General features: G+C 51.9%; 6 protein-coding genes across 6 annotated transcripts; 1 reads left to right on the top strand and 5 right to left on the bottom strand.

Annotated features, from left to right (window-relative positions):
• Positions 1 to 15: 15 nt before the first annotated feature.
• CONPUDRAFT_83330 (uncharacterized protein) lies at positions 16 to 813 on the bottom strand. Its single transcript, XM_007772507.1, has 4 exons — positions 690 to 813; positions 398 to 633; positions 210 to 343; positions 16 to 138 (listed from the first exon to the last, which is right to left on the bottom strand). The coding sequence occupies exons 2-4, from the start codon at positions 425 to 427 to the stop codon at positions 132 to 134; spliced, it is 171 nt and encodes a 56-aa protein (XP_007770697.1). The 5' UTR covers positions 428 to 633; positions 690 to 813; the 3' UTR covers positions 16 to 131.
• Positions 814 to 2,041: 1,228 nt separating this feature from the next.
• CONPUDRAFT_83329 (uncharacterized protein) lies at positions 2,042 to 3,577 on the bottom strand. Its single transcript, XM_007772506.1, has 2 exons — positions 2,482 to 3,577; positions 2,042 to 2,398 (listed from the first exon to the last, which is right to left on the bottom strand). Exons 1-2 carry the CDS (start codon positions 2,949 to 2,951, stop codon positions 2,374 to 2,376), a joined length of 495 nt encoding a protein of 164 aa, XP_007770696.1. The 5' UTR covers positions 2,952 to 3,577; the 3' UTR covers positions 2,042 to 2,373.
• A 1,961-nt stretch (positions 3,578 to 5,538) lies between these two features.
• CONPUDRAFT_126699 (uncharacterized protein) lies at positions 5,539 to 7,562 on the bottom strand (the record flags this gene model as incomplete). The annotated part of the gene is made up of 5 exons (XM_007772505.1): positions 5,539 to 5,614; positions 5,674 to 6,176; positions 6,651 to 6,790; positions 6,992 to 7,071; positions 7,331 to 7,562. 4 exons carry the CDS (start codon positions 7,560 to 7,562, stop codon positions 5,804 to 5,806), a joined length of 825 nt encoding a protein of 274 aa, XP_007770695.1. The 3' UTR covers positions 5,539 to 5,614; positions 5,674 to 5,803.
• Positions 7,563 to 8,101: 539 nt separating this feature from the next.
• Positions 8,102 to 10,918, top strand: CONPUDRAFT_126698 (uncharacterized protein). The gene is made up of 11 exons (XM_007772504.1): positions 8,102 to 8,494; positions 8,553 to 9,047; positions 9,109 to 9,162; positions 9,213 to 9,241; positions 9,288 to 9,301; positions 9,365 to 9,395; positions 9,539 to 9,600; positions 9,684 to 10,008; positions 10,058 to 10,086; positions 10,142 to 10,217; positions 10,279 to 10,918. The coding sequence occupies exons 2-11, from the start codon at positions 8,862 to 8,864 to the stop codon at positions 10,454 to 10,456; spliced, it is 984 nt and encodes a 327-aa protein (XP_007770694.1). The 5' UTR covers positions 8,102 to 8,494; positions 8,553 to 8,861; the 3' UTR covers positions 10,457 to 10,918.
• A 588-nt stretch (positions 10,919 to 11,506) lies between these two features.
• CONPUDRAFT_106950 (Aldo keto reductase) lies at positions 11,507 to 13,168 on the bottom strand. The gene is made up of 10 exons (XM_007772503.1): positions 13,124 to 13,168; positions 12,909 to 13,055; positions 12,800 to 12,855; positions 12,557 to 12,745; positions 12,464 to 12,500; positions 12,312 to 12,409; positions 12,198 to 12,254; positions 11,999 to 12,140; positions 11,795 to 11,925; positions 11,507 to 11,726 (listed from the first exon to the last, which is right to left on the bottom strand). The coding sequence occupies exons 1-10, from the start codon at positions 13,148 to 13,150 to the stop codon at positions 11,627 to 11,629; spliced, it is 984 nt and encodes a 327-aa protein (XP_007770693.1). The 5' UTR covers positions 13,151 to 13,168; the 3' UTR covers positions 11,507 to 11,626.
• Positions 13,169 to 13,634: 466 nt separating this feature from the next.
• CONPUDRAFT_126692 (TBC-domain-containing protein) lies at positions 13,635 to 17,909 on the bottom strand. Its single transcript, XM_007772502.1, has 16 exons — positions 17,557 to 17,909; positions 17,334 to 17,498; positions 17,010 to 17,284; positions 16,918 to 16,964; positions 16,544 to 16,863; positions 16,458 to 16,489; positions 16,338 to 16,409; positions 16,146 to 16,283; positions 16,006 to 16,092; positions 15,836 to 15,901; positions 15,319 to 15,787; positions 15,023 to 15,253; positions 14,794 to 14,963; positions 14,070 to 14,730; positions 13,935 to 13,998; positions 13,635 to 13,875 (listed from the first exon to the last, which is right to left on the bottom strand). Exons 1-16 carry the CDS (start codon positions 17,737 to 17,739, stop codon positions 13,847 to 13,849), a joined length of 3,009 nt encoding a protein of 1,002 aa, XP_007770692.1. The 5' UTR covers positions 17,740 to 17,909; the 3' UTR covers positions 13,635 to 13,846.
• Positions 17,910 to 24,825: the final 6,916 nt, after the last annotated feature.

Raw genomic sequence — 24,825 nt, 5'->3', positions numbered from 1 at the left:
CCACGTTCATGTCCGCACCTTTGTCTTCATCCGTCCCCGTTTCATGCCTGTTGACAGAGTGCACCCGTGTGATGATGCACTTTCAAACGCTTTCGTGTATCAAGGACCGGCCTGGGCCAGGTTGTTTTGCGTCATGCCGTAAGTTCACCCCAAAATTGCTGTAAGTTTATAGGATTAGAAACAGATAGCGTCTCACTAGCTTTTGCTAGGGATTCGCGCACTCCTTAACGTCATGCCGTAACGTCAAATCCTTCCGATTCTTGTTGCCCAAAGCAAACGTGGTCAAACCCTGTCTGAGAGGGTGCCCGTCGCCGTCGTGACGTTCACACCGGAGACTCTGTTTGTAAGCGACCATCCATGTTCCGCTCTCACAATCAACTTTAACCAATGAAGGTAGCCGCCTCAGACGGAATGTAGGCGCAATCATTGGATCGCCGGCGCTATGTACCACAAGCACACCGTCTTCGAAGCCTCCGCAGAGAGGGTTCAAGTGGTCCCTTCGCTGACACCATCCCTACGTTCTACGCACTTCGTAGTATGTTTGAGGCGGTCCTCTGAGTGATCACTATCCATTGGAAACCGTCTGAGCGGACCATGACCACACGCACGCTTGCCATGGCCGACCCTTCACTGGTTTGTGTCTTATTCTGGATTCGGACATCAATAACTTGCCTAAACTTAGCTAACAGTCCCCCGACATTAAACCCTCCTTCCCATCGGTGCCCTCAAATCAGATATCTACGGTGGCGCAGGGGTTCGAAGGGAAGTTGAGCGGGATGCCGTCATTCATACTGTTACCACCAGTGACGACGGCATGCGGTGTCCAAATAAACTTTGCTTTGGGAAGCACACACAACCAACCATGATGGACGAAGCCGCAGAATCAGAACCCTTCCATGCGCTAGTCTTGAAGCAAGTCTGTTGTAGTAGCTTCTATGGATTCTAGAGTCGGACTCTGACGACATTCATGTACATCTAAGATTATCAGCGAGGCTCTCCCGCTGATATGATGGGACGAGGGGGCATTAACACCCTCGTTCCTGTTGATTCCCCGGTTTCCCCGCCGATATGACGAGTAGGACGACGGACGGTCTATGACGACAGTGACGTCGTGCAGAAGCACGGCTCAGCATGATTGGTTCTGTAGCTGAGAATAAGTATGCGATTCGCAGGTACAAACACCTGTCATCGACATGGCCCCGTTGTGAGTCTTGTGACGTTGTGAGGACCGCCTGACTCTGAAACACGATCCACATGGCAAGTCCTTTCAGCATCACCGGCAAGTACCAAGTATCAATTGTACTTTCCCATCGTCAGAGGTCTAGACTTCCCTCATTATTGCCCGAGAGGGCATGTCAAGCCCGGTATCTCTACTACTACAAAGCCACTAACCACTATCAGTCGCGGTCATTGGAGGGGCTTTGCCGCCGATAACGTAGCCCATACAATCATATCGCACTGTCTTGTATAATCAGAACGATACAATGGTTTGATCTCGCGTACCCTCACATCGATGGTCGAAGTTGCTGGTGCGGTATACAAAGGCCCTTCACCTTTTCAACACAGCGAGCGTTGCATTGGCGTGATGTACCGCGAAAGGCTGGCCGCTTCCCACTGACAGCGAAGCACGGGAAGATCTATTTCGACCAAAGGGTTCTCAGAAGAGAACGTTGCAGATGCAGCGGCGGTGATAGACGTGATCAACAGAACCAGTCTCACTGGTGAAGGGCGGTCGGGAAGCGCTACCCTTCTGCATGAGCACGAGGCTTTGAGTTAGTTTCTTCTTCGAAGCGTTCACACCTTGCGGTAATGATTGGATGCGGTCACAATGAGTCTATGGGTTTCCAACATATTCGTTGTCAATTCCCGTGTAATCCTGCTGGTATCATTATACAAAGCGGTCGTACGTAGAGGAGAATGGAAATATAAACGAAAAACAACAGAATTGAAAAATGTTGAGGAACCATACAAAGCGTAGTACACCATAAAGATGCCGAGTGTATCGTCATATGCGCTCGATGAAAAGGGTCCGAAAAAAGGGGTGGAGTACAGCCTCACGTGCCAGGGGGTAAGGTGCCGTGATGACATAGCAGTGATGGGCTGAGGAGAAGTTTTCGGACGATAATGGAAGGGTGGAGGTGGGTCAAGTGTCGCATGGAGCCTCTGAGCGCCGTCTAGGGCGTTCTGCGCCTGAGGTTTTGTCGAAGAAGGGGCGGAGTGTAGACTTGGAATCAGAATGATAGAGTAATGTGCGTATGATCAAGAAAAGGTGGAGTCTGACGTCTGCGGCGTCTCCCGGCGAAACCGGAGCTACGGCTCGCAGACCCAAGGGACAGGAGATGCGCCCGAGCTTGTTCAGACTGTCGAGAACGTCTAGAAAGTCGCATAGCGACGATGTCTGCAAAGATACACAATACCGTAAGCGCACGCTCTCAAGTAGAGGGGGCGAGAGGAAGGGGATGACTTAGAAAAGGAGCTTACCTCAACTCTTGGCCTTCCTTGTGGACAACTTGTACATCATCTTGCTCGTGTTCCTTCTCACTACCGAAGCTCGAGCTACGCGACGAGAATGAACCCTGGATGCTGCCGTCGAGGCCTTCCGTGTCCTCCGTCAATGCGCTGTCAACAGACCGATCTCGTCCGTTCCGTCTTGGCCGGCTCATGCGCGAAAGCGCAACGCTTTCACTTGACTGGCGACCGTGAGCCGATCCACCTGAAACATGATAGTCCGGCGAGGGTGGGGCAGTAACTTGGGGCACAACGGCGCAGGATGGGACGACACCGACGACGGGAATGATGAGCTGGCTGGCGGAGGACTCGGTACGTTGGCGGCGCTCCCACTGGGCACGCTTGCCCTTGCCCTTGGGTGGAGGTGGGGCGGCAAAGTGGTTGTACGGAGGAGGGGAGGTGTTGAACATCTGAGCAAGGGAGTTATACGTGGCTTCGAACATGACTAGAGCTGTAGTGTGTTGGTGTTGGGTTATGTATGGGTATGGACTTCTAGTGGTGGTGGTAACTGATGAAGAGATGATGCAAAGGATGAAGAGCGGGCTGGAGTAATGCGGAGGCTTATATGCGCGGGCGCAAATTGACGAGGGGCTGAGCCGGTAAGTGACGTGCGGCACGGCACAAGGATGAGGAATGGAGGACGCGGATGTAGGGTTGAAGACGCGGTCTCAGGTGACTATGACCTATCAGGACCTGTCAAGTGGAGATGTGGGGTAGAGGCGATGTACAAGTGCGCGGGGTGGACGCGGATGGGAGCTGTCTGCGCGGAGGCCTAAATGCAAAGAAAAAGTGGGGGATAGAGGATCTGATGCACAAGCGAGGTTATATAGGCGAGCGGGTGTAGGACGAAGCCCCTGATAAGTCAACACCGTATAGGTCCCTCCGCCCATTTATGCGCACTTGCAAAAACCGCCGGAAGATTCGAGACGAGTGGAGGATTCAATGCGTTGAGTCCTCCTCCGCCATCCGATCGAGATAGAGAAGGGTCCCCACTAGTCGAGTCTTCTTTTGGTTTCGGTCTCGGCTTGCTGTTTGAGTACAACGTCGCGCATCCAAAGACATACACGACTCCCATACACCTCCGCGTGCCTTGGTAGGGAAAACGAAGACGTAACGGAGGGTGGGCAAGATTTGGGTATGCCCGATCGACACATGCAGATCTGGCTCATAGATGCGGTGAACTGGTGACGAATGCGGTGCGTGGTCAGAGCGGGACCAGCTCGGGCCAACTCATTAGGCGCACACACAATGCGATCGTACATCTTCCCATGGTTCACTTCCATACTCGAGCCCTTAAACCCTCAACTCAGTGAGAATGCAAACTTAGAGCATCCCTCATCCGTGCAAGGGGCGCTTGCCAACCTTGGACCTTTCCATTCTAAATAGGAATACACAATGCAGAAACGCAATCCAGTGATCCCCAAGATTCCAGCCCCGAACATTGAACACAACTGAGAGGGACCCCAGAATTTGTGTGAATACACGTACATCGGAGGGCTCTTTGATCCCGACAGATGGCGGGCACATGCGTACTCACGTCGCCAACACTTGACATTATTGGGTATCATGGCTACAGCCAGGAAGGCAGGAGGGGATGCAAAGCTTATTCCTAGTCAATTTGAGCCTCCTTCGAATAAAAGAACAACGCACCTGTGTATCACCGTGATGCGTGTGGCACATCCATAGTAAGAGAAAATCGAACAAATTCCATTACTTTAATGCCAAGCCTCCCAGGGAATGTCCCAGGATGCGCTTCGCAGCATCCGCGTTTTCAGGAGCCAATTCAATAAATACATTCGAAATTAAATCACCAGGCCCTATTATCACGACAACAGCCACCATCAGCACGATAGGCGGTTTGATAGATAAAGAACGGCAGACCAGAGATAAGTCCCCCGAGCAACATCCTGTGGGTCATCCCGGCAGCCCCGAGCGTTGAACATATCCTCTTGTTCACCAGCTTGTCAAGTTTTCCATCATAGAATGAGAATGTATCCGCGACCAGCTAGTCGCGGCGCAGGGATGGGCGAACGAGAGGAGGGAACGCGAGGGCGAAAGCCAAACCCCATCAAGCGAGCGCCGCTGATCACCAGGCTACGGGCCCTGGCCCGACCTTCTGGAAAGAGAATAAACTATAGTCACCTCGGCCCGAATTCCTGGTAACCTAACTGTAAATTAGGCGCCCACCACCAATAGCGGCGGCACTGGGATTGCCAAACTCGGGGAGCCAATTCATTGAGGATCGTGTACGTAATGCACCCCGTCGGCCTATCCACAGCAGCTGTGCGGGCGCGGCCGCGAAAGGAGCCGCCGTGCGCCTTGAGGCAATTTAGCTTGTTGCGTTCGCCGCGCTCCCGAGGGCGGTTCATTCACGCGATGCCTCCAGGATTGGGTAGTCGACAAGCGATAGCGAATCCCGGTGGGGTGTGGGGTAACTGTGAAGCGAGGAAGGGGAAGTTAGCACCTCGCATACAGAGAACACCTGGAAAGAGCGTTATACCGGAAGCTTCGCAATTGAGTTGTAAGTGGGGTCCCCGCACAGGTCTGGCGTACTATCAGCGGGATCTTTGGATTTCCTGGCAATCGCATAGATCTGTGAGCAACATCTCGGCGCCCATTGTGAAGTAAAGGAAAGGAAAAGGCCGCAATTCCGAGGCAATAATAGGACCTGGAAGGTTGAATCCGCATCCTACAATGGATGAAAAGGACAGGTGTGGACAAGAGCGCAATCGCCGAACGAATGCGCTTCACCACATCCGTACACACATACCGACGCATTGAATTGTGATACGAGATGAGGTGAGGATGGTAGAATATCACCGAACTGACCACGAAATTATCGCTGAATTGAATCCTGAGCCGACGTAGAAGCAAATTGTGAGAAAAAAGAACGTGGCGTGGTCCCAGTGGATTTGGCAAGGGGAGAAAGTGGACGCTACTCCCTGCACTGAAGGTCCGGATGTCTCCGTTATCAGCGGTTCTGTGCCTCGTTCTCGCGTTTAATTCACAGCTGTAAGGTTAGTCTGCGCTGGTCTTTGCATCGAGTAGAGTGATACGATGTTTAGCCCGAGGAACATGTTCAAGTGTTTCAGGTGGGCTCAGCATCCTAGACGTGGCCTCTACAGTTCTCAGCGGTTCGCGAGGAGATAATATTAGATCAGGTACCTAAAGATGTCCATATATGCATGGCACCCCTCTGTGACTCTGCAAGGCGTAACCTGCTCTCGAGTCTGTGAGCGCATATGGCTCGTGTCTTCTATTCCCGAAAACAGTACTTGAGCAGTGAGAGATGAAACTATCGACCGGAGATGCCCATGCATGCCTCCAGGATTGACTGGCGTACCGCATCAATCCCGAAGGGCGGCAACCCCCGCTCCGTCTGGCACGCAGTGACGATTGGTGGGGAAATGACCAGACACTCCGGCGGCGCTGCTTCTCGGACATCCGCAGCGATAGCCTCGACGCGCGCGCGCCCATTCGCTCCGAGCGAGTCGCATTTCGTAATGATAGGCTGAATAGACACCGGTGTTGATGATCGTTTCGCGGAACCGTACGAATCACTGTCCGTGGAGCGTGAGGCAATGCTAGTGCCGAGCTGCTCGAGCATCGCGGCGTCGACATCGGTGAGGCCTTGCTTGGCATTCAGCAGGATGAACACACGTCGTAACCTAAGTGGCGATAATGCGAACGAATGGACCATTCCCGAAGATTGGTGCCGGATAATTGATGGTGTCATTACATCGTGTTGCACCAGCGTGGATTATGCCGACCGGAGGGTTAATGACGATGTTAGCAGGCAAGTGCCCATGAATTGGCCATAGAGATGGTCGAGCGGAAGAGTGCGAAAGGCATAAGGTAAGGCATGAAACAAGACTTTAGGTTAGCAAGCGTGTTCTCATCAAAGATAGTAATGGTGACAATAATGATGTCGGACCGATCGCGAAGTCCATACAAGTCGCACGGAGCGCTGGTCGGCCCCGCCGCAAATAGTTCACGGAGGCCAAACGGGGCGCGGAGAGTGGCATCGTGGACCGGGGGGCTCAATGAGGGCAGTCGATGATCATGCATGGTATCCAAGTACGGAACGGGATAGAGAACGGGAAAGTCCAAAAATATCAAATGAAAGATGGAAGGTTGCGTACTCATTGCGATTCCGAATGTAGTCGTCGAACACGGCCCCCCATTCAGGGCGGCCTCGTGCGCCATATCCTGGCGAGTCAACGACGACAAGTCTTCCTGGATCCCCACCGACGCGAAAGAAGTTAAGCGTTTGTGTGCGGCCCTGGGGACGTGTGACGAGGATACGGCAATCGCGATACGGAGAGGCATTATTTGGCGTTTGGGGTTTGACAGGATGGACGTAGGCGAGATACATATACAATGAGTGTTCACCAATTGGTTATCGGTCAGTGATGTTCAACCGGATCATAAGAACACAGCATGAGAAAGGGGTCAATACCATAGGCTACAGAGGCGAGCTTACCGCTTTCTTGCTTGTAAATAGGAGATTCCTGCGGCCGATAACGGCATTCAATAAGGTCGACTTGCCCGCGTTCGCGCGGCCTGTTTCGCACGCATACATGCGCGCATATATGTACCGAGCCACAACGAGAAGTTTTTGCGATAGAGTTCAAGTGCGAGCATTCAAAACAGGTAGAGGATGAATGTGACCCAACAGCTTTCAAATGAGCCAGGTTGCTGGTGAAGTTTCATAAGGAGAATCGCCCCGGACGGACCTGTAACGATGACCTATACGGAAGCGAAAGAGATGAGAGGACGACATTCGGATGATATAGTCAACCAAATGACGCCCCGTTCTGACGTACGCGATGGGGCACAAAGCTTACCTCTGGAAGTCCATGCAGATTAGGTAGTGCACCGACTTGGGAAGCTACACCAACAAGACTGGCTTCCCGTGCATCACCGAACGCCTTGATGATGCTCGGGGCTTTGCTGTAGTTCCGTCCGAGCCCTCTTTGAGAGATGGGGTGAAGGGTAGAATAGAGAAGCCCGGGTGACTGGATGACAGAGTTTGAGAAAGAGAACAGACGCATGCGGTGTGTCCTCCAATGAGTGGGCGCGTCATCCGTCGTAGCGTGTCGCGGCAAGGAGAGCTGCGCGTTGTTGCTGCCTATTTACCCTCGTATATAGCGTACAAACAGTGCCAAAACCCGTTTTCGCCCAAGTTTCTCCGTCAACTTCCCGGCGGCGAAAGAGCTAGCCGGGGGTTTCCCAGGAAGCTTTTGGCCTTGATCAACCTCGACCAACAACGGCTCCCATGTCACACGACGTTCGGAACATAACCTGTCAAAAATATGTCTCCGTGAGCGTGGTCGACTTGGTGAACTCTTGCCTACTCTTGCTTGCCAAAAGGCTGAATGTGAGTCCTTGCCTCACTTGCAGACTAGGCAATATAACAGTCTTCGCTGCAACTTGGCTGCAAGATATACCAAAGCCTTGCATTATCAAAAAGGTTAGTAATCGATTGGTTCTATCACTACTTCAACGTAGGCTTAGGCTGCTGAACTTGAAGCTTGAAGTGCAGTGATGCTGTGCAAGTACAGCTGCACTGCTATTTTTACAAATCACTTCTCGATCGGATCCTTGTAACCGTCGAAGGCATCATCCTTGCATCATCATGCGTTCCTGCAGGTTCCTGAGCATCGAGCCACTGTTTGACTTCGGTCCCCTGGGCTATCAGTTTCAGCTGTCTCGGAGACACAAGCGTTTCAGGCCTAAAACCTGTCTTACATAGCGCTGACATTCTGTCAACAGCTTGCCAGAGGGCTGTACACACGCCATTCTCGCCACTAAGATATCCCAAAGGTGTTATGTTACCTCTATGCCGCGGGCGCCGTCGGTAGGGCGACAGTGATGTCGCTGCTAACCCCCACCAACACGACCACCGAGCAAAACGGCCCACCCCTCCTGATTGGCCCTCCCGTTGTTCCGCTGCCCCAAGTGCTCATTGGTCCTATACATATAGGTGTCGCGCCCCGCGATCATGAATCAGTTTCCGCCCCCTTACTCGCCCCCTCATTCAGAAACTGCGACACCGCAATCTCGCGTCCGCATTTTGGCTGGCCCAAACGCGCAAATCAGAGATCAGCAGGTAGTAGGCCGTTCTCGACCCCCCGGGCGCCAGGTCGGTTTATATACTTACATACCGAACGGCCAACGTTGGCCGCGCTGGTCCTCTCCCATCTTCCGCGCTTTCCTTCACCTTGGCTTTCCCTCCCGCTTGTCCGTTTGTAACTGGCAAGACTTGGACTTCTACCATAATCTGAGTTTACCCACGAACGAAACGACCTTCACCTTGCAATCTCTTCGAGACTGGCCGACCAGGTGTCGACATGCTCAGCTATGCGAACTTACCGCCCATGCCCACGGCATCCACTGTGCCATCCGTTCCCAGCCCTCTTGAGGAGGAGTGGAACGCTCTCCTGCGACTCCTCGTTGGTGCTCAAAATGCCCATTACGTCACACTTGTGGGACTAGTTATCCTGGTATACGACTACATGTTGACTTTTCCGGACGAAGTGAGTAACAATTACTTACTATTCACCGAGGCCGACCTCTAAATGACTCTCTGTCACGAAGATACAGTACTTCTGGGCTGAATCATGGGACATCACCACGGTGCTGTTTTTCTTCGTGAGTCGCGTTTCGTATGGATAATATTGTTGCTGAAAGGTTTCCTGCAGAATAGATACCTGCCGATGGTGGTCTTTGGGTTAGTACTCTACAACACATCATAACATCCAGCTGACTCCCCCTAGACCAATTGCTGCAGGTTAGCTCCTCCATATAAACATCGACCCTGACAGTCCAGCTGACCGCCGACTAACGTCATCAGCCTTCTTCACTGAAGGTATCGAACCGAAGGTGAGTCTCATATGCATTGCCATCGATTGACCCCTCAACGCGCGCGTTTTGACCTTGCCTCACAACATTCGCTCTATAGACGTAAGTGCCATCAAGTTGTCGTAAAAGGGATGCCGCCAAGACCGGGACTGACGCCATATTGTAGATGTGACCATGTCATGCAGTTCACCTTTATTACCTCAATCGTCGCGCTGACCATCAATCAAGGTGAGTGCCTCCCGCGCCACGCGTACTCTACCCCTTCCATTATCGCCACATTATCCGTAAACGTACTAACGCATCACCCTCAGCCATCCTCGTACTCCGCGTATGGTACATGTTCCCCGATCGCCGCTCGATGCGGTACGCCTGCGTTTTCAGCTTCGTCGCTTGCACCGTCGCCTCCCTAGCCACGCTTTTCGCATCATACAATCAGATCCACGATCAGGATGTCGCGTCGTTACCAATTTCGTATCCTCTCTTGGGCTGCACAGTTCCGTCCGCGAGTGGAATCTGGCGCATCTTTGTGCCGCAGATTGTGATACACCTGGTGCTGTACTTCTTCACGGTCATTCGGGCGCTTGATGGGTCCTGGAAGATAGTGAAGCAGCCACTGATGGTCAGGCTGATCAGAGAGTGGGTTCTGATCTTCCGATACTACTTGCTCTAACTCTCTTGATTCCAGTGGTGGCTTCGTTTTCTTTGTTGCTCTTGGTGTGCTTTCTCAAACTCTCGTGTGTCGTAAACTCGTTAATTCCATATTATACAGTCGCTGCCACAGGGTCTGCAGTGGGCGCACGCATGGTCGATATTCCTGAGTTCAACATTCCCGCCCTCTACTCTGAGTACGTCCATCTCTTCCCATTCTGTCTAGCGCTGTGCCTAACGTGGGAACCATCCGGCCAGCTTCACACTCGCCATTAACTCCGTAATTGTGTCGCGCCTAGCGCTGAGCATGCAGTCAACCGCCGAGAAGCTCAACACGGACCCTCTGTGGCTCTTGAACCCGACCGAGCTGGGCCGGCTCAACTGGAAGCTCGGCGCTAACCAGGAGATCGTCGTCGAAATGGGACCGTTCGTATAGCCATGACGTCAACGCTGCTCTCTCTTCCCTTTGTCTCCACGGTCCACTATTTTCAGCGCATGATCACGATCGGCGCGTTGATACTATAGGGTTTGCTGGGCCGACAACGTGTTCGACGTGGCCTCGTACCGGTTATTTGGTATGAGCCGCATCGATTCATCTACTCGCTGATGTTCAGCCAGCTAATCACTGTGGCGCCGATCGCCTGGGGTCGGGATGTTAGTGTGAGTGCGTGCATGTGTGCAACTAGGGTCTAATGAGATGGGGTGGGATGGGCTGCACGTTGCACTTAGATTATTGTTTTCGCTTCGCTTTCACTCGCTAGTCTGTACTATATCTCGTCACGATGGATACACGCTTCCAGAGACGTCCTCAGCCTTATGGTGAAACCCTGGACTTCTGTACACGAGCCCATAGTGTCTGCAGGAGGGCAGGCAAAATGACGTAACAAGCCATCTGGGCCTGAAACATAGACCTTCATATATCATGACGTGCGTGAAAATAAAAGTAGGTTCAGCCCTCATGCCATCAAGGACTGTGCTATCTATGTAAGGGCCTACGACAGCCTATGTCATACCGGACTCATATACCGTTGTGTTGGCAACTCACAAGACCTCCCTTTGTTCCAATCAAGAGCTGACGTGCGACTTTCCTATTTGATAGTCACCAAACCGAACTAACCCTAGCCCCGACATTCCGAACACCAGGATGTGTCTAGGGTCAGCATCATACGGATGACGACATGTATGTTTGGAAATAGAACACTCGCTGTTCATGAGCCCATCCCGGCGTTATGGTCACAAAAAGGCAAGGGTCTCGACGTCTTCGGCAATTCCCTTGCCAGAGACCGCGAACATGGTGGCAGCTGCAGAACATAACGCCGAGGTAAATGCATGTTGCACAGCCTTGAGACATGCGCTGACTGCCGTTCACCCTTTTGGACGTTCACTCTTTTGTTCTGGGAATGCAGACACTTACTTAGTCCCTGACTAACCCTGATGCACAGGTTTCTATACATTTCCGATCGACCTCAACTTACATGTCATATAACTTTCCTTTACGCTGGGTATGTCAGTCAGTGCACACGAATACCCCGCCCCCATGGAATCCCCCTGCTGCATTGATCCTAGGAGATTACACCGTGATAACGGACATGTCAGAAATATGACTTCACCGGCTGGGCGTGAAGTAAGGAGGCGAGCGTCCCTTGTTCACGACCCACGTCTCCTGCAGCACATCCACGATCTCGTCCGGCAATGGCCCTTTCTCACTACAGTGATTGAAGGTTCCCTTTAGCTTTGGCATCTACTAACTCGAAAACTCCGCTCGAGTGCTCACCTAGCCTCAACGTTATCCTGAAGCTGCTGGAGGCCGCTTGCGCCGAGGATGATGCCGTCCTCTGGCCCCAGTGCGCTGTGATGCTGGATCCATCGCAAAGCAACCTCAGCTCCGCTTAGATTGTGTCGTTTCTGGTTGGAAGTTGAGTGCCGGGGTTCGTTTGCGAGTATTCTAGCTTCCATGGCGTATAACATAAGGGCTTACCAGAGTCTCTGTAAGCTGAGCGAACGTCTCCGTGTAACCTTTGTAACGCGCATGCAGGCCTGGGGCCATCACGGAAGAGCTATGGTCCCATCGACTACCTTTCGCTGGAGCACTGGGATCTATGCCTCCGAGTAGACCGCGACTACGCCGAAGGTCATTTTCAGCGACAACGCTTCTCGCTCAGCACAGCAACGCTTACGCCATAGGACTATATGCGATGAACTTCAGTCCATGTTTGCGAAGGCATGGTATAAGTCTATGTGAACAAATACGAGTAAGCAGACACCAGGTTAGGTGGATAGGCGCAGCGTACTCGGTTTCAATGTTGCGCTCGAGGGCGTTGTAGATGCCTTGATACACGGTCGGCCTGACCCATCCCTTTAACCTGGCTATTGTAGCTATCTCTGCGACCTGATCCATTATTACCACTCCGACATATTTCGCGATGATAGTCTGGATACTCACCTCCCACGAGTAATAGTTGCTGAGCCCAAAGTACTCGCTAAATGTAGATGTTCGATCTCTCATCATGATAGAAACGAGGCTCAAAGTACTCACAACTTTCCTTGCTTGTATAGCTCATTTATCTCGAATAGGGTCTCCTCGAGCGGTGTGCCCCTGTCAGGGTGGTGCAGATAGAAGACCCGGACCTTATCGGTTTTCAAGGCTTCGAGCGACGCCTGTAACGACGCGCGGATCTTGTCGGGTGTATGGTCTCCCGGGGCGCCTGGGACAGCAACGAGCACCCTAACGGTGGCTGTAAGTCGGATTTGTTCGATCTCAATACAACGAGAAACGAACTTAGTGTCGATAATAGCGCCTTCCAGAGCGCCCATGTCCCTCAGCTTCCCAAGGAACTGACGAAGCGTAAGTCCACATAAGTTAACGTCGTAAAGTAACGTCAGCTTACTTCTTCTGACGACCCATCACCGTACCTGCGAGCGCAGTCATACTCGTGGTAGCCTTTCGAGCTCAGGTATTCAGCAACCTTCCGACATTCATCGATATCGTGTATGCGTGTGCCTAGCGTGCCCTCCAAACCGAACGCGGCTGAGCCCTGCATGAGATCACAGCAACCGCAGTTACATCAGTAGGACGAGGAAAGGGATTGTACATAGAACATACATATAAGAGGGGAATGCGAGACTTCATGATCGAGATAGAGCGAGCGCAAGCCTAGCGAAAGCATGGACAATCTGGGAGCTGGATAGCGCACTAGCAGGTGTGATCACTAAGCCCCTATTTTTGTCACCGAGCGTTCGGCGCCCCGGTCCGGAGGCAGCCGTCATTGCATTCGGTTTTATTAGGCCGAATTTTGCAACCGTTAGTGCGAGCAATCTCAGCAAGCTTTTCGTAAACTAGTTAGCGTTGAACTTGTCATGCACTGAAAACTTCAATGTCGGATTATTCATTACCTTTCTAAATACGATCGGGCTGGATAAGTAGAATTTGCTGGGTTCTTCATAATCTCAACCTTCCAATACGATTGGGGCAATAGGATGTACCTAAGTTATGCAAACATAGAGTCTCAGACAACTCCAGCACGCGGCGAGCATCAACACAATATGAGAGCCAGAGTTCAAAAAGAAGGGCGCGGGAGATGCAAAGCGACTTCCATTGTGCATAAGAAGCATAAGGGGTGAGATTTTAGACTCTAGAAATACAGCATATACATGCGTGACATCCATCCGATGGTGGCCATGGTCCACTTCCGCGGTACAGGCCGAGAGAGCATTGGGTTGTAAATTGTTAAGGTTTTCTAACTTCTCCATCTCCTATCACCGCCTCCACCTTCGTGCCTTCTCGGCGGCTCCGGAGACGCGTTCTCGAGCGAGCGAGATCCCTCCACTACTTCACAGGCTCGGCATGGATGAGATCTATGTGGAAAGTTCCGTTAGCTTAAGTTAACAAGGACGGGGCCGAGGAGAGAACGAACCTTTGGCGAGCTCCTTGTCCGCATCCGTAAGACCCTGGTCGTTCTCCTCAAGGAACGCGTCGACCTGGAGCGGGAGCCCCGCAATCCACTTGTCAGGAACGGTTCTATACATTTAGTCGGCGGAGAAGGACGAACCTCGTCCATGACCTGGTCATCGTCCTCCCCATGCAACAGATCCAGGTCGCTCTCATCGTCATCTCCCACGTCATCAATCGCAAACGGTGTGCGCTCCAACAATGTCCTCGCGGCATTCACAGCGCGCTCATGAGGCGCAGGCAATGCCGAGGCCGCCGAAGAGAGCGCTGCAGAGGTGGGGCTGCCATCGCCAGCATGGCCCGCAGCGGATGCATCGACCGTGAGCGAGCTCGATCCGCCTGTCGCCTGGGAAGGCGCCGAGGACCCAACGAGCGTACTCGTGCTCGTATTCCCAACACTCGACGCAGAAGCGGCACTGTCACCCACCGACTGTGCAGGCGATTCCATGCGCTGGGGATGCATCTGCGAAGGGGAAAGTAAACTCTCCCTTGCCTTGGGTTCCTCGAGACTCTTGTATCGCCCGATTGCTGGGCGATACGCGATCTGGTGCTTCCCGATGGTCTTCCCGAGCTCGTCGGAGAACTTGTGGAAGATGCGCTTGTTGTCGGCCGTCGCAATGTTCTGCCACAGATCGCCGAGGAAGTTGCCCGATGTGGTAGGTAGCTCGAGGTCTGGTACGGGCTCGAGTCGGAAGGAGCCTGAGAGGTCGGCCTCGAAGAAAGATTCGAGTATTTCGTCGGCGAGGACGACCATACGGAATCTAGGGATATACATGAGCATTTTAAGACATATTCTCACTAGCCAAGTGAGCGGGGGAACGCACGTAGCAAGGTTGAGATAGGGCTGATTCGACTCGAGCTGCTTCGGCTGCATCTCGCCCGTCTCAGGGTTTTCCTCCTGCGGGAGCAACGCGTCGCCGTACTCAAATGCGTTTGTCATGAACCGACTGACAGCGCCCAAATACGCGTCGCCGACTTCGTGTCTGAAGATGAACTACACGAAGGCTCAATATGAGCATCTTGCTTGCATGAAGACCAGGAAGAGCAACGCACCAAGAACGACTCCGACAGCGTCAACACCTCATCTCTCGTGAGATACCCGTCCTTATTCTTATCATGCAGGTTGAAATACCATTCGATGTTTTCCATCAGATCATTGAACATGACGCCATCCAGACCCGAAACGATGTCCTGCAGCGTCAGCGACCCGCTGCACGACGTGTCCCAGAAGAAAAATAGTCGGTGGATCAACTCGTGTTCAGGAATTTCCCGATCTATGCGTTGCTGTTGCACGAAAATCGTATCAGCAAAAACGAGCCTTTTCGAATGCATGACTAAAGCAACCTTACCTGAAACCCATTAAGCACAATCTTCTCGTCCCGTGCCCACGTCGCCACCTCGCTCAAGAAAACTTGGAACGTCCTCATCCCCACCCGTGTCTCCATCCTGTCGAGCGGTGCGTCCGTCGTCGTCAAAAGCGTCGGAGGGGGCGCGACCGTGGCGAGCTCCGGCGGCGGCGGCGCCTCGCATATCGCCTTGTACAGCGCGTCGTAGATGAGGCCCGACTGGTTCTTGGTGAACCGGCCCATGGTGTGCAGGTTGCGCACGGCGGAGCGCTTCGCGAACGACTCGAGCGAGTTCACGATCTCGTTCCGGAAGCGCCGACGTTCGGCGAGGATGGTCTCGTCCGTGATGAGCGCGAACTCACGGAAAGCAACGAGAAGGAGCTCTTGGAAGTTCGTGATTGCCTTCGCACGCGGATCGGTCGAGTTAGGGTGAGCGGAGTCGCCGAGGGTGGTGAAGTAGTCGCGCATGAGGCTGTGCGGATGGTTAGTATCATAGTGATCACGCTAATGTCAGGCTTACTTGAGGAATCCGCCATCGTCTTGTATTTGGAGCAGTTTCTCGCCATTAATCTTAAGGATGGCTAGGAAACCATGAGCACGTAGACGACACAGGAAAGCCCGATATGTACATACCCAGGCTGAGATAAGGAATATTAGTCGCTGCTTTCGACGATTCAAGAATGCGCTCACCCAACTTGAAATAGAACCTTCGGCCCCATACAGAAGAAGCAGTCTACTATCCGGAACGCGAATACCATAGGCATACTGTTGATATACCTATGATAAACCTTGTTAGCATGGCTTAGTGGGTGATAAAGAAACATGCTCACAAACTCAAGAACCACGGCAGCGACGCAACGGAGAGTTGAACATCGACAGACATAAAGTGGTCATGGAGGATGGGTAGCGTCTTTGCCACGACAGACTCAAACACTCGTTGGTCCAAGAGCGTGCCGTGCATAGTCGGGCTTTAAAAATGGAGTGAGAGATATGACGGATGGAACGTGGGGGGATAGACGTACCTGTAGTATCCGGGTAGAAGCCTGTCGCATAACACTTCCAGTAGCCAGAATGCCTGTTCCTCTGACATGAATCTGACACCAAATGTCAGCGACGATGATGTCGACACGAATACCCCTTACATCAGGATTGCTGCGGCGAGGATGTTCATGGCCTTGTATCAGACGTTTAGCTGGCGCGAAGATGAGGTGTTATAACCACAGCACACCTGACAATACCCAACATCGGGGTTCTTCAACGAATACGCTTGCAGAACCCTCCGCAGAGCGCTGATACCCTCTTCTGCTTGGTATCCAGCATACTCAGGAAGACTCCGGTGCAAGTCCTTCTCGATATCCTCGAAGCTTTGGCTTGTCTTCCCCTTAATCTCCTCAAGCAAGTTCTCGTACATACCTGGGTTCGCGTACCGGAGGTACATTGAACCCGACAGCGTCTCCCACATCTCCCCTCGCAGCCGATTTGGCAGACCGACTTGGACAAGTCGCGTGCACTGAGGGTATCGAAGGAGTGTCAAGTTGCGGCCGTGGTCTATTACAAGTTAGCGGCTGGGTGAGATAAAGAATGAGGCGACTGCGTACATACTTCGGAGATAAGTAGTCCACAGCTTGATTTTTGATGCTTCGCGCAGTCTATGTTGCGTAAGAGACAGACGCTAAGGTGGAAGCAATTCTTACTTTCGGGGATCGCCGGGAAACTTGAATCGCAAACCAAGCCCGCCGTGATAGGCCACTTCGGATGGCACACCGTCCTTGTCGTCCAGAAGGGACCCATCTTCTCGCTCGTTTTCGGGTGATGAGGATGTCGAAGCAATGAGGAGTTCAGAGTAGCATGTCTTGACGAAGCCTTTGACATTCTTCATTTGACCGCGTTGAAGTTGGTCTTTGAGGGCATTGCGGAGGAGCGAGCAGAACAAATCGGCAGTGGGGCGTAGCGATGTTAGTTGAACGATCTATGGTGGCATTAGTAACATTGTTATGGAACCATATACGATGACGCACGATCTTCATCCCATGCCATGTTGCCAGACTCAGCGCGTAAACCCCTGCGCGCGCATTCAACCTCTCGACGCGTCGGATCGTGGACAACGGCAGCGTGAACCGAACGGACTTGCGGTCCAGCGAAGTAAAGGCTAGATACGGAGGCAGCAGGTGCAGTTTGCCTGCCTATCGCTGTTCAGAACGCATTTCTGGGAGGAGAGCACTGGCGTAGCGTTGAACTTACATACGCATCCTCGGCGTTCCCCTCTGCCACTCCTAAACTGAGCACCGCATTGATCTCCATCTTCTCCAGCTCCTCCTCACCCAGCTTGGGTGGCGGTGGTGGTGGCATCGAAAAGAAGACATAGTTGAGCTGCTCTCTGGTGGGCTCCTTGAAGTTGCGGATCTGGGTGGAGATGACCGACATGTTCGACTACAGACTTGCAAGCGTGTCCAGTATGGATGATAGAGTCTGAAAGTCTCACTTAGAAGTGTTCAGCTCGCCTGGCTCTCGTCGGTAGTCTGTGACGATGTCGGGCAATGTCGTGCCGCTGTGTTGGGCGTTGGGGCCTGGGATCACAAGCGATGGGATGTCCGTGTAGCGCGAGCCAAGTGGCTGTGCTCTCCCCTCCATCGTGTAATGGGCCATTACTAAGCAGAAAAGATTGTTTCTTGCGCCAACCAACCAGCTCTTCAAGGTCTTGCTCAACACCTATATAGGAGAGATATCCATAAGGAAGAGTCTCATATGACGAGGCACCCAGCCAGGCAATTCATGGGCTCTGCCAGAACTCGGAGGTTCCAATTCGTCAATGTCGGACCATGTTGATGGCAGGTTCTCCCTTCAAGTTCAAGTTGCGGCCACTAATAGGACTCTTCAGCAAGCAGAGTTGGTGAGATCTTGCCCAGGGTAAAGCTGGGTTTTATCACAAGCTTTGACTGGAGCATCCGCATCGCCTTCCTCCTCTTTAGTTTGCTGCAGATCACTGTGGTTCCACGTGTTCCAAACAGATCGTCGTCGTCACCCCCTTCATCGAAGTTCAACTCTCCCACCTCCACCTGTCGCTTCTCCCGTATCAAAGGCGTAATCTGGCAAACTTTCCTTCGATCCTCTGCCAGTTTGTCCAGGGCCGTCATTGATCGGTTGCCTCAGGGGGGACGAACCCTTTCCCAATCTGTCGACACCTCAAGGTACGTCCATTCGCGCTATCTATCAGTGGCAAGGCGACTACGGTGCCAGCGCATGGCATGATTTATCGACCTGTCCTTTCGCGGTATATTTCCCTCTGCTCGTGTTTCCATGTTCTAAACCATCGTCAAATTCAGCTACATATATGGGTATTCTCTGCATTTCCGAAGTTTAGGCCACGAAGTGTACATCACTATCTGAATCGCAGAATCAACGGACGTTCCAGTAATTCAGAATGAATGAGAACACCGTCCCCAAAACTTCGTATCGTGTGTGTATACCGTACGCTAACAAGTCCCAGATACCGCAAAGGTCGGTACTGCTGTGGAATCCAAACGCGACGACGTTGTCCCTCCCAAAGCCAGCCATCGGGGTGCAAAGAGAAGGAGGACCAGGTGGAAGTGTCGTACTCTATATCAATGTGATTCTTCGGACTGAATCCAGATCTTTGTACGAGAGAATGCGAGCCTGAGTCAGGATCTACGTTCTTCTCGAAGTATGCGAGGACTCCTTGCTGAGTGTCCTTGTTCAACCCTCTCATGAGAAGACGATCGTTGTGTGGGGACCATCTCGCATAGACGATGTCGAGTTGGAAGTCTACTTCAAAGGAAGTGTCCGAGAAGCTAGGATGGCGTGACTGTCGGTATTCAGCAAGTTTCCATGTGACTTTGCTGCCTATGGGACGGTGTGCGAAGCGTAACAAAGCTTGTGAAGGTGACATCATTAATTGTAGCTCGCCGTCTTTGGAGAAGCGGACGGAGAGAGGTGGGGTCAGCGAAGGTTGGATGTCAAAGGTAGTGTATTGTTGTGTCTCCGAGCTCCTGCTGTCGGTGTCCAGACCGTAAACGATTACTGAGGGTTGAAGAAGTCGGTCTTTTGAATGTGGCCAAGATGCACTAGAGTACCGGAAACAAGCAAGGTATCTGTCATCTGGTGAGACATTCGCGCTGAACTTCAAACTAGGCAGACGAGTTGATGCTTGGTTGACAGCAATACCCACGACCTGTTCACCGCTTTGGATGGCATAAACGGAAACAGTCATGGAGGTTTCATCAACGAGGACGGCATATGTAGATGTCGGAGAGAAGAAGAAGGAAGACCGGGAGATGTTGACTTCATGATTGATGCTGAAGAGGCGTTTCAGAGGGAAGGTCTGGTAGACGTATGAAGTAGTTGACGTTGTTCGATGAGCGATGTATGTTCCATCCTGTGAGCACCATGGTAGACATCCGTTGTATGGTCTTGGGAGAGAGACTGCAGGCTTCCAACCGTGTTTCGTATTTCGGATGACAATGCGTACTTCGTCCCGTCCATGAGCATCGAAATTTGTCATCATGACAAAGGTGGAATTATTGCATCCATCTAAAGGTATTGTCTCGATCCTCCTCTGACCCGAGAAGACTCCAAGACTTTCAGGATACTGAAAGTGAGAAGCGGACAAGGAGGGGTCAACAATTACGATGCGACGCCTCCATGCCAGATACGGAATTGGGTGCATGTTATCACTGTTGCATGTTGCCAGCGCAGATGTCCATGTTAGGTTGCCTCGAAAATCCACCGCGTAATAGACACCACGAATTTTGATGATTGGATGCCCAGGAAAATGAACAACTTCGTATTCGGGTACTGAGCCACTGTCGTTGCCTTGCTCCCCCCAAGAACCGAGTATATCCGATACAAATGATGTTCTTCGGGTTACTATTGGAGCGAACTTCAGAGAATAGCTTTTGAACATCCTGGTCGAACCGTCATGCAGTGACTCATGCTTTTCCAATTGCAGTCGAGCGACGGAAGTCTCGTCAGGGGTTATTGTAAACCACTCCCCAGCGCTGCAGTTCGTCTGGTGCACGAGGTCCCCGTTGAGGCTATTCCATACTGCGACGGATCGCAACTGCCTATTGTGCGAAAGAATCCAAGAATCCGAAAAAGAGAAAGATAGTTGACCCGCCGCAAAGGATGGAGCTGTCCAGAGTGTAATAAAGGTGGGCGCATGATTTGTGACATAAGCAGTCAACGTTGAGTTTTTGCCGATGCAAGCCAGACGGCCTCCGTCTGACGAGAGAGCGAACGTGCTTATACTTGATATCCGGACAGAAAGGACAACATCTGTCGAGAGAAGCCATAACTCAACAATGTCATTGTCGGCCACGTTGTCTTTGAGTGTCTGGCTATGGTAAGCTAGACAAGAGGAATCACGGGAAAAGCAGCAGTCAATCCGCCCGATGTGGACGTTTCCCTCCGAAGGCCGTACCGACCGAGAGGCGACCATCACGCTGGACATGACTTCCCATAGCTCTATTCTTCTGATTGTGGTGCCTTCTGGGCTATCCACAGCGGCCAGCCGACCGTCAAATGAAATACATCGCACGTAGCCTGAGAAGTCGATGCTTCGAACCACAGAACTCCAGTATTCATTAAGGCCTTCAACAACGAGTGTCGGCAGCTCTTCGAGGTCCTCGCGGTAAATCTCTCTAAGACTAGTATTGGAGGGGCAGAGCAGGAGCGCTGTGTGATAGACGTGAAGGGCTGATTGTTGGATGGGTTCAAAGAACTCATTCATGAGTCGATATGCATCGTAAAGGAGTGCAACGATAACATCCTTCTCAGGCAGAAAATCCCACGTCTAGGCGTATGGGTATTTAATAACGGATGTCATAGGAGTAAGCTGGCACGTACCTTTACAGTAGCAAGTGTTGGTAGAAGAGCTGCGACTGCGACATCCAAAGTCCCGAGTATCGAGGTGGCTTCAATCCAATGGAGCAGATGAGTCTTGACGAATGACTGCAGAAGACTATATAGGGAAACGTCTGGCGACGCCTCGCACAAGTGATGGAGCCAGTTGTTGACGGCATAACCAAGCGCAGGAGATATAGCAGTGTCTCGTCTGTAGCGGAAGTTTTGTACATCGCTATGAGGCACTGAAGGATCGCCCAAACCACAGATATCTTGGGTGAGCGTGCGATCCATGAGTACCAAACAGACGTGAGATAAGTGACAGTGAGCTTGAAGAGGATTAAGATAGAGGTCATGGGATCGCAAGGGGTCCCAAAAGAAGTCGCGAAGTGAGGTATGATATGTTGTGATTGGCTCTGTTGAGTCGACTGGAGGGAGATGGAGGATAGCTGTCACGGAATCAAGGACAGGTCGAACGTCGTAATCAACAAGACTGGATAGGTCTTCAGGAGATAACGGCTGACACAAGGATAAAATGAGGACTAGAAGGGGCACAACCTTTGGGGTGTCACCTGAGGAGGCGATAACAAAGCGGTACAGCTCGTCGATACTGTTCAGTTTTGGCTTTTGTAAGAAAGCGTCCAGAAACGCTCGACAACTCTCCGGACGCTTTCGCTTCAAAAGCTTGACAACGGTATCGGCGATAACAAAACGTCGATCTACCAGGTCCAGCAACTCGATGTATTTCTCTTCCGAAGGCCAAGACTGAAAGGCCAAAGAACGGGGAAACGCACTTTTGAGCTCGTCGAAAGAGGATCTGAGGAAGGTTTTTATATCGCTCCGAGCATCGAAGTCTTCCATCTTGTAATGTACTGCTGGATTAGTTTGACTGATGACATTATGGATCAGAACGTAGGGGCGACTGGTGAGTAAGATGGAAAGGTTGTTTGAAACGCCGTGGTGCTCGAGAGCCTTGGCGAAGAAGTCGACGTGCTGCCCAACAGTGGCATGCGACGTCTCAGTAACCTCGTCCAATGCATCAAAGATCATGAGTATTGTCTTGTCATCGCCCTCCCAGTAAGTCCGCAGAGCCTTCAATGGCTCAAGCACTAGACGGAGGAACTGCTCGGTCCGCGATTTTTCTGGTTTGAGCAAGGATGGATCATTAGCAATCGCCTTGGTTATTGTGTCTTTTGCACGCGGATGCATAAGACCAAGTTGAAAAGAAATGGTTGGCAAGAAGCGTTCAGTGTTGCTACGAAGGGGATCTTGTCGGGAGAAGAAGAAAGTGGCCGCAATTTTGACTCTCGAGACGCTCCCGTACAATTCGCTTTGGTGGCATTGATCTGCGAGTGTGAAGGCGACAGCAGACTTGCCGGACCCAGATTCGCCGGAGAGCCAGATGAATTTGCGATGCTCCTGACAAGCAGCATCTCGTAGCTTTGACAAGAGATCAATGCGTGTGTTAGGAAGGCATCGGGAGATGGGTTCTCGCTTGGGGGAGTCGAAAATCGCGGCATGAGCGCAATTGTCACTAAGTTGTTTCCATGTATCCTCTTGACGTGGAGTGAATTGATAAGACATTATGCAAGCTCTGTAGCTGAAACCGGCTCAGGAGGATAGAAGTACCAAGGGATAATCGACCGACCTACTTGCATAAGAGTATGTTGGAGGTGATAGAGCAAGCATTCTATCGCCCTACAGGAAAAGGTTGCCATGCCAAGGGCGCACAGCATGTCGAGTAAATTATAAATTAATCTTAAATTCCCACTTGGTATTATTTTAGGTAAACTACATAAATGACTGTTTTTTTAAAGGAGATGTGATACCATAATAATAGAACGTGAAGTCAAATGAACCAAACCGTAGTTTTGACTGAGACCGATGAAGAACAGGCAATCTGACGTGGGTGCCAACTCAATTTCAGGATATTGTAAACCGTGTATACATGCCCCATTAATGTACAAGATATCCAACATTTACCTAGGAAAACGTCAAAATCACAGGCGGGCCAAGTTCTTCTGAATAGAGTATCACACCATCCCCAAACTTCCGTACTATGTTTTTCGTCCTATCAAACCGCAGATATCCGTTGGGTCTGTACCGGTGAGGGATCCACGTTAGCCTCCTTGATCCATCCCAGAGCCAGCCGTCCGAGTAAAGCCGGTACGATGACCAGCTATGTGTGTCGTACATGGTCTCGCCCGGATCCTGCCTCACTAGATTAAAGCGATGGGTGGCATGACGAGAGCTAGATACATCAGGGTCTTCAATATGACGTTCCTCGAGAGACAGGACGACGTAGTCATTAGCGTCTGCGTCTTCGCCCCAAATCAGGAGCCGATCGTGCTGAGGTGAACGCTCGACCCAATGCGGCTTGAGCTTGAAGTCCGGCTGATACAGACTTCGAGATGAAGAAAGCCATTGTGAACCACGATGAAGTGTTGATTCCCATACCGCTGCTTTTACGACAGGTACAGAGTCCGACTTCAGCAGCGGAAACAGCGCTGACGTCGTGATACGTATGGTATTGTCATCAAGAAAGCAGAGTGCGTTTGCCGGACTAGTCGTTGACTTGACGACGAAATGAACGGGATCGAGCTTTCCTATGGTGTTGTCCAAGTCGTAAATCCAAACCTTGGACTCATGTAACTCTTGTTCCGGATCGGCGAGCGGTTCGGTGTACTGGATGCACACAAGTTGGGAGTCATCGGGCGAGATGTGGACGCGAAGCTTCTGCCAGTGCGTCGTCGCTGGCTCGTAGGCAATCCTCGCTATCATTTCACTACGCTGGACCGCCCAGACAATGATAGACGCAGAGGAGTCGTTGACAACGACAGAGTATGTCGACTTTGGGGAAAAGAAGAAGTAGGAAACGTCGGGGTCGTGGTTCATGCCAAAAAGGCGCTTTGGAGGATGTACGCGATAGACCTCTGTCATTTTCTCCGAGATCCGATGGGCGATGTAGTCTCCCTCTGTGGAGCAAACAGTTGACCATCCCCTGAAGCCGACACGCTGCATGGAAGGGGTATCCCAAGGTGGCGGCAGCTTGACGACCGGCTTCCAGCGCTGGGGGTCTCTGACATAGACCCGTACCTCTTTTGACTTCGCGTCGATCGCGTTCTCCATCATCGCAAACGTGTGCTTGCCACAGCCATGGAGTGCCTTCCTTCTAGAGGCGGAGTTAAGGAGTGCAGGTGTCGCGTCATCCGCAGGCATAAGGTGTGAGGAGCATAATGAAGGATCAATAACTTCGACGCGCGTAGGTGATGTGATGCGGGGGACAAATGAACTGCTTCCTCTGTCGCGGGATATGAAGATACACCAATTCCAGTAGTCCATCCCGTAATACGCGTTCTCGATCTGGATAATAGAGTTCTCGAGGCGCTTGACTCCGTACTGAGGCAGAGAAGTATAGTCGACACCGCGCTTCCCAAGAAGGTTGAAAGGATTGAAGGTGTCCTCATCCGCGATCGGAAAGAAGCGCACCTGAAAACAATTACCATCACCACCTGGCCCGGACTTTCTCAAGCGGACGATATACTGCTCGTCGGAGGTGGTGGTGAACCAATCTCGATCGGCGCAGTCATCCCGCCAAACGAGGTCACCGGTGCTGCTGTTCCACAGCAGAATGGAGTTTGCGCGTGAATC

Source organism: Coniophora puteana (assembly GCF_000271625.1).
Source record: "Coniophora puteana RWD-64-598 SS2 unplaced genomic scaffold CONPUscaffold_9, whole genome shotgun sequence".
Lineage (NCBI taxonomy): Eukaryota > Fungi > Basidiomycota > Agaricomycetes > Boletales > Coniophoraceae > Coniophora > Coniophora puteana.
Note: the sequence above shows the minus strand (reverse complement) of the source record. Positions and strands in the feature narration are given on the sequence as shown.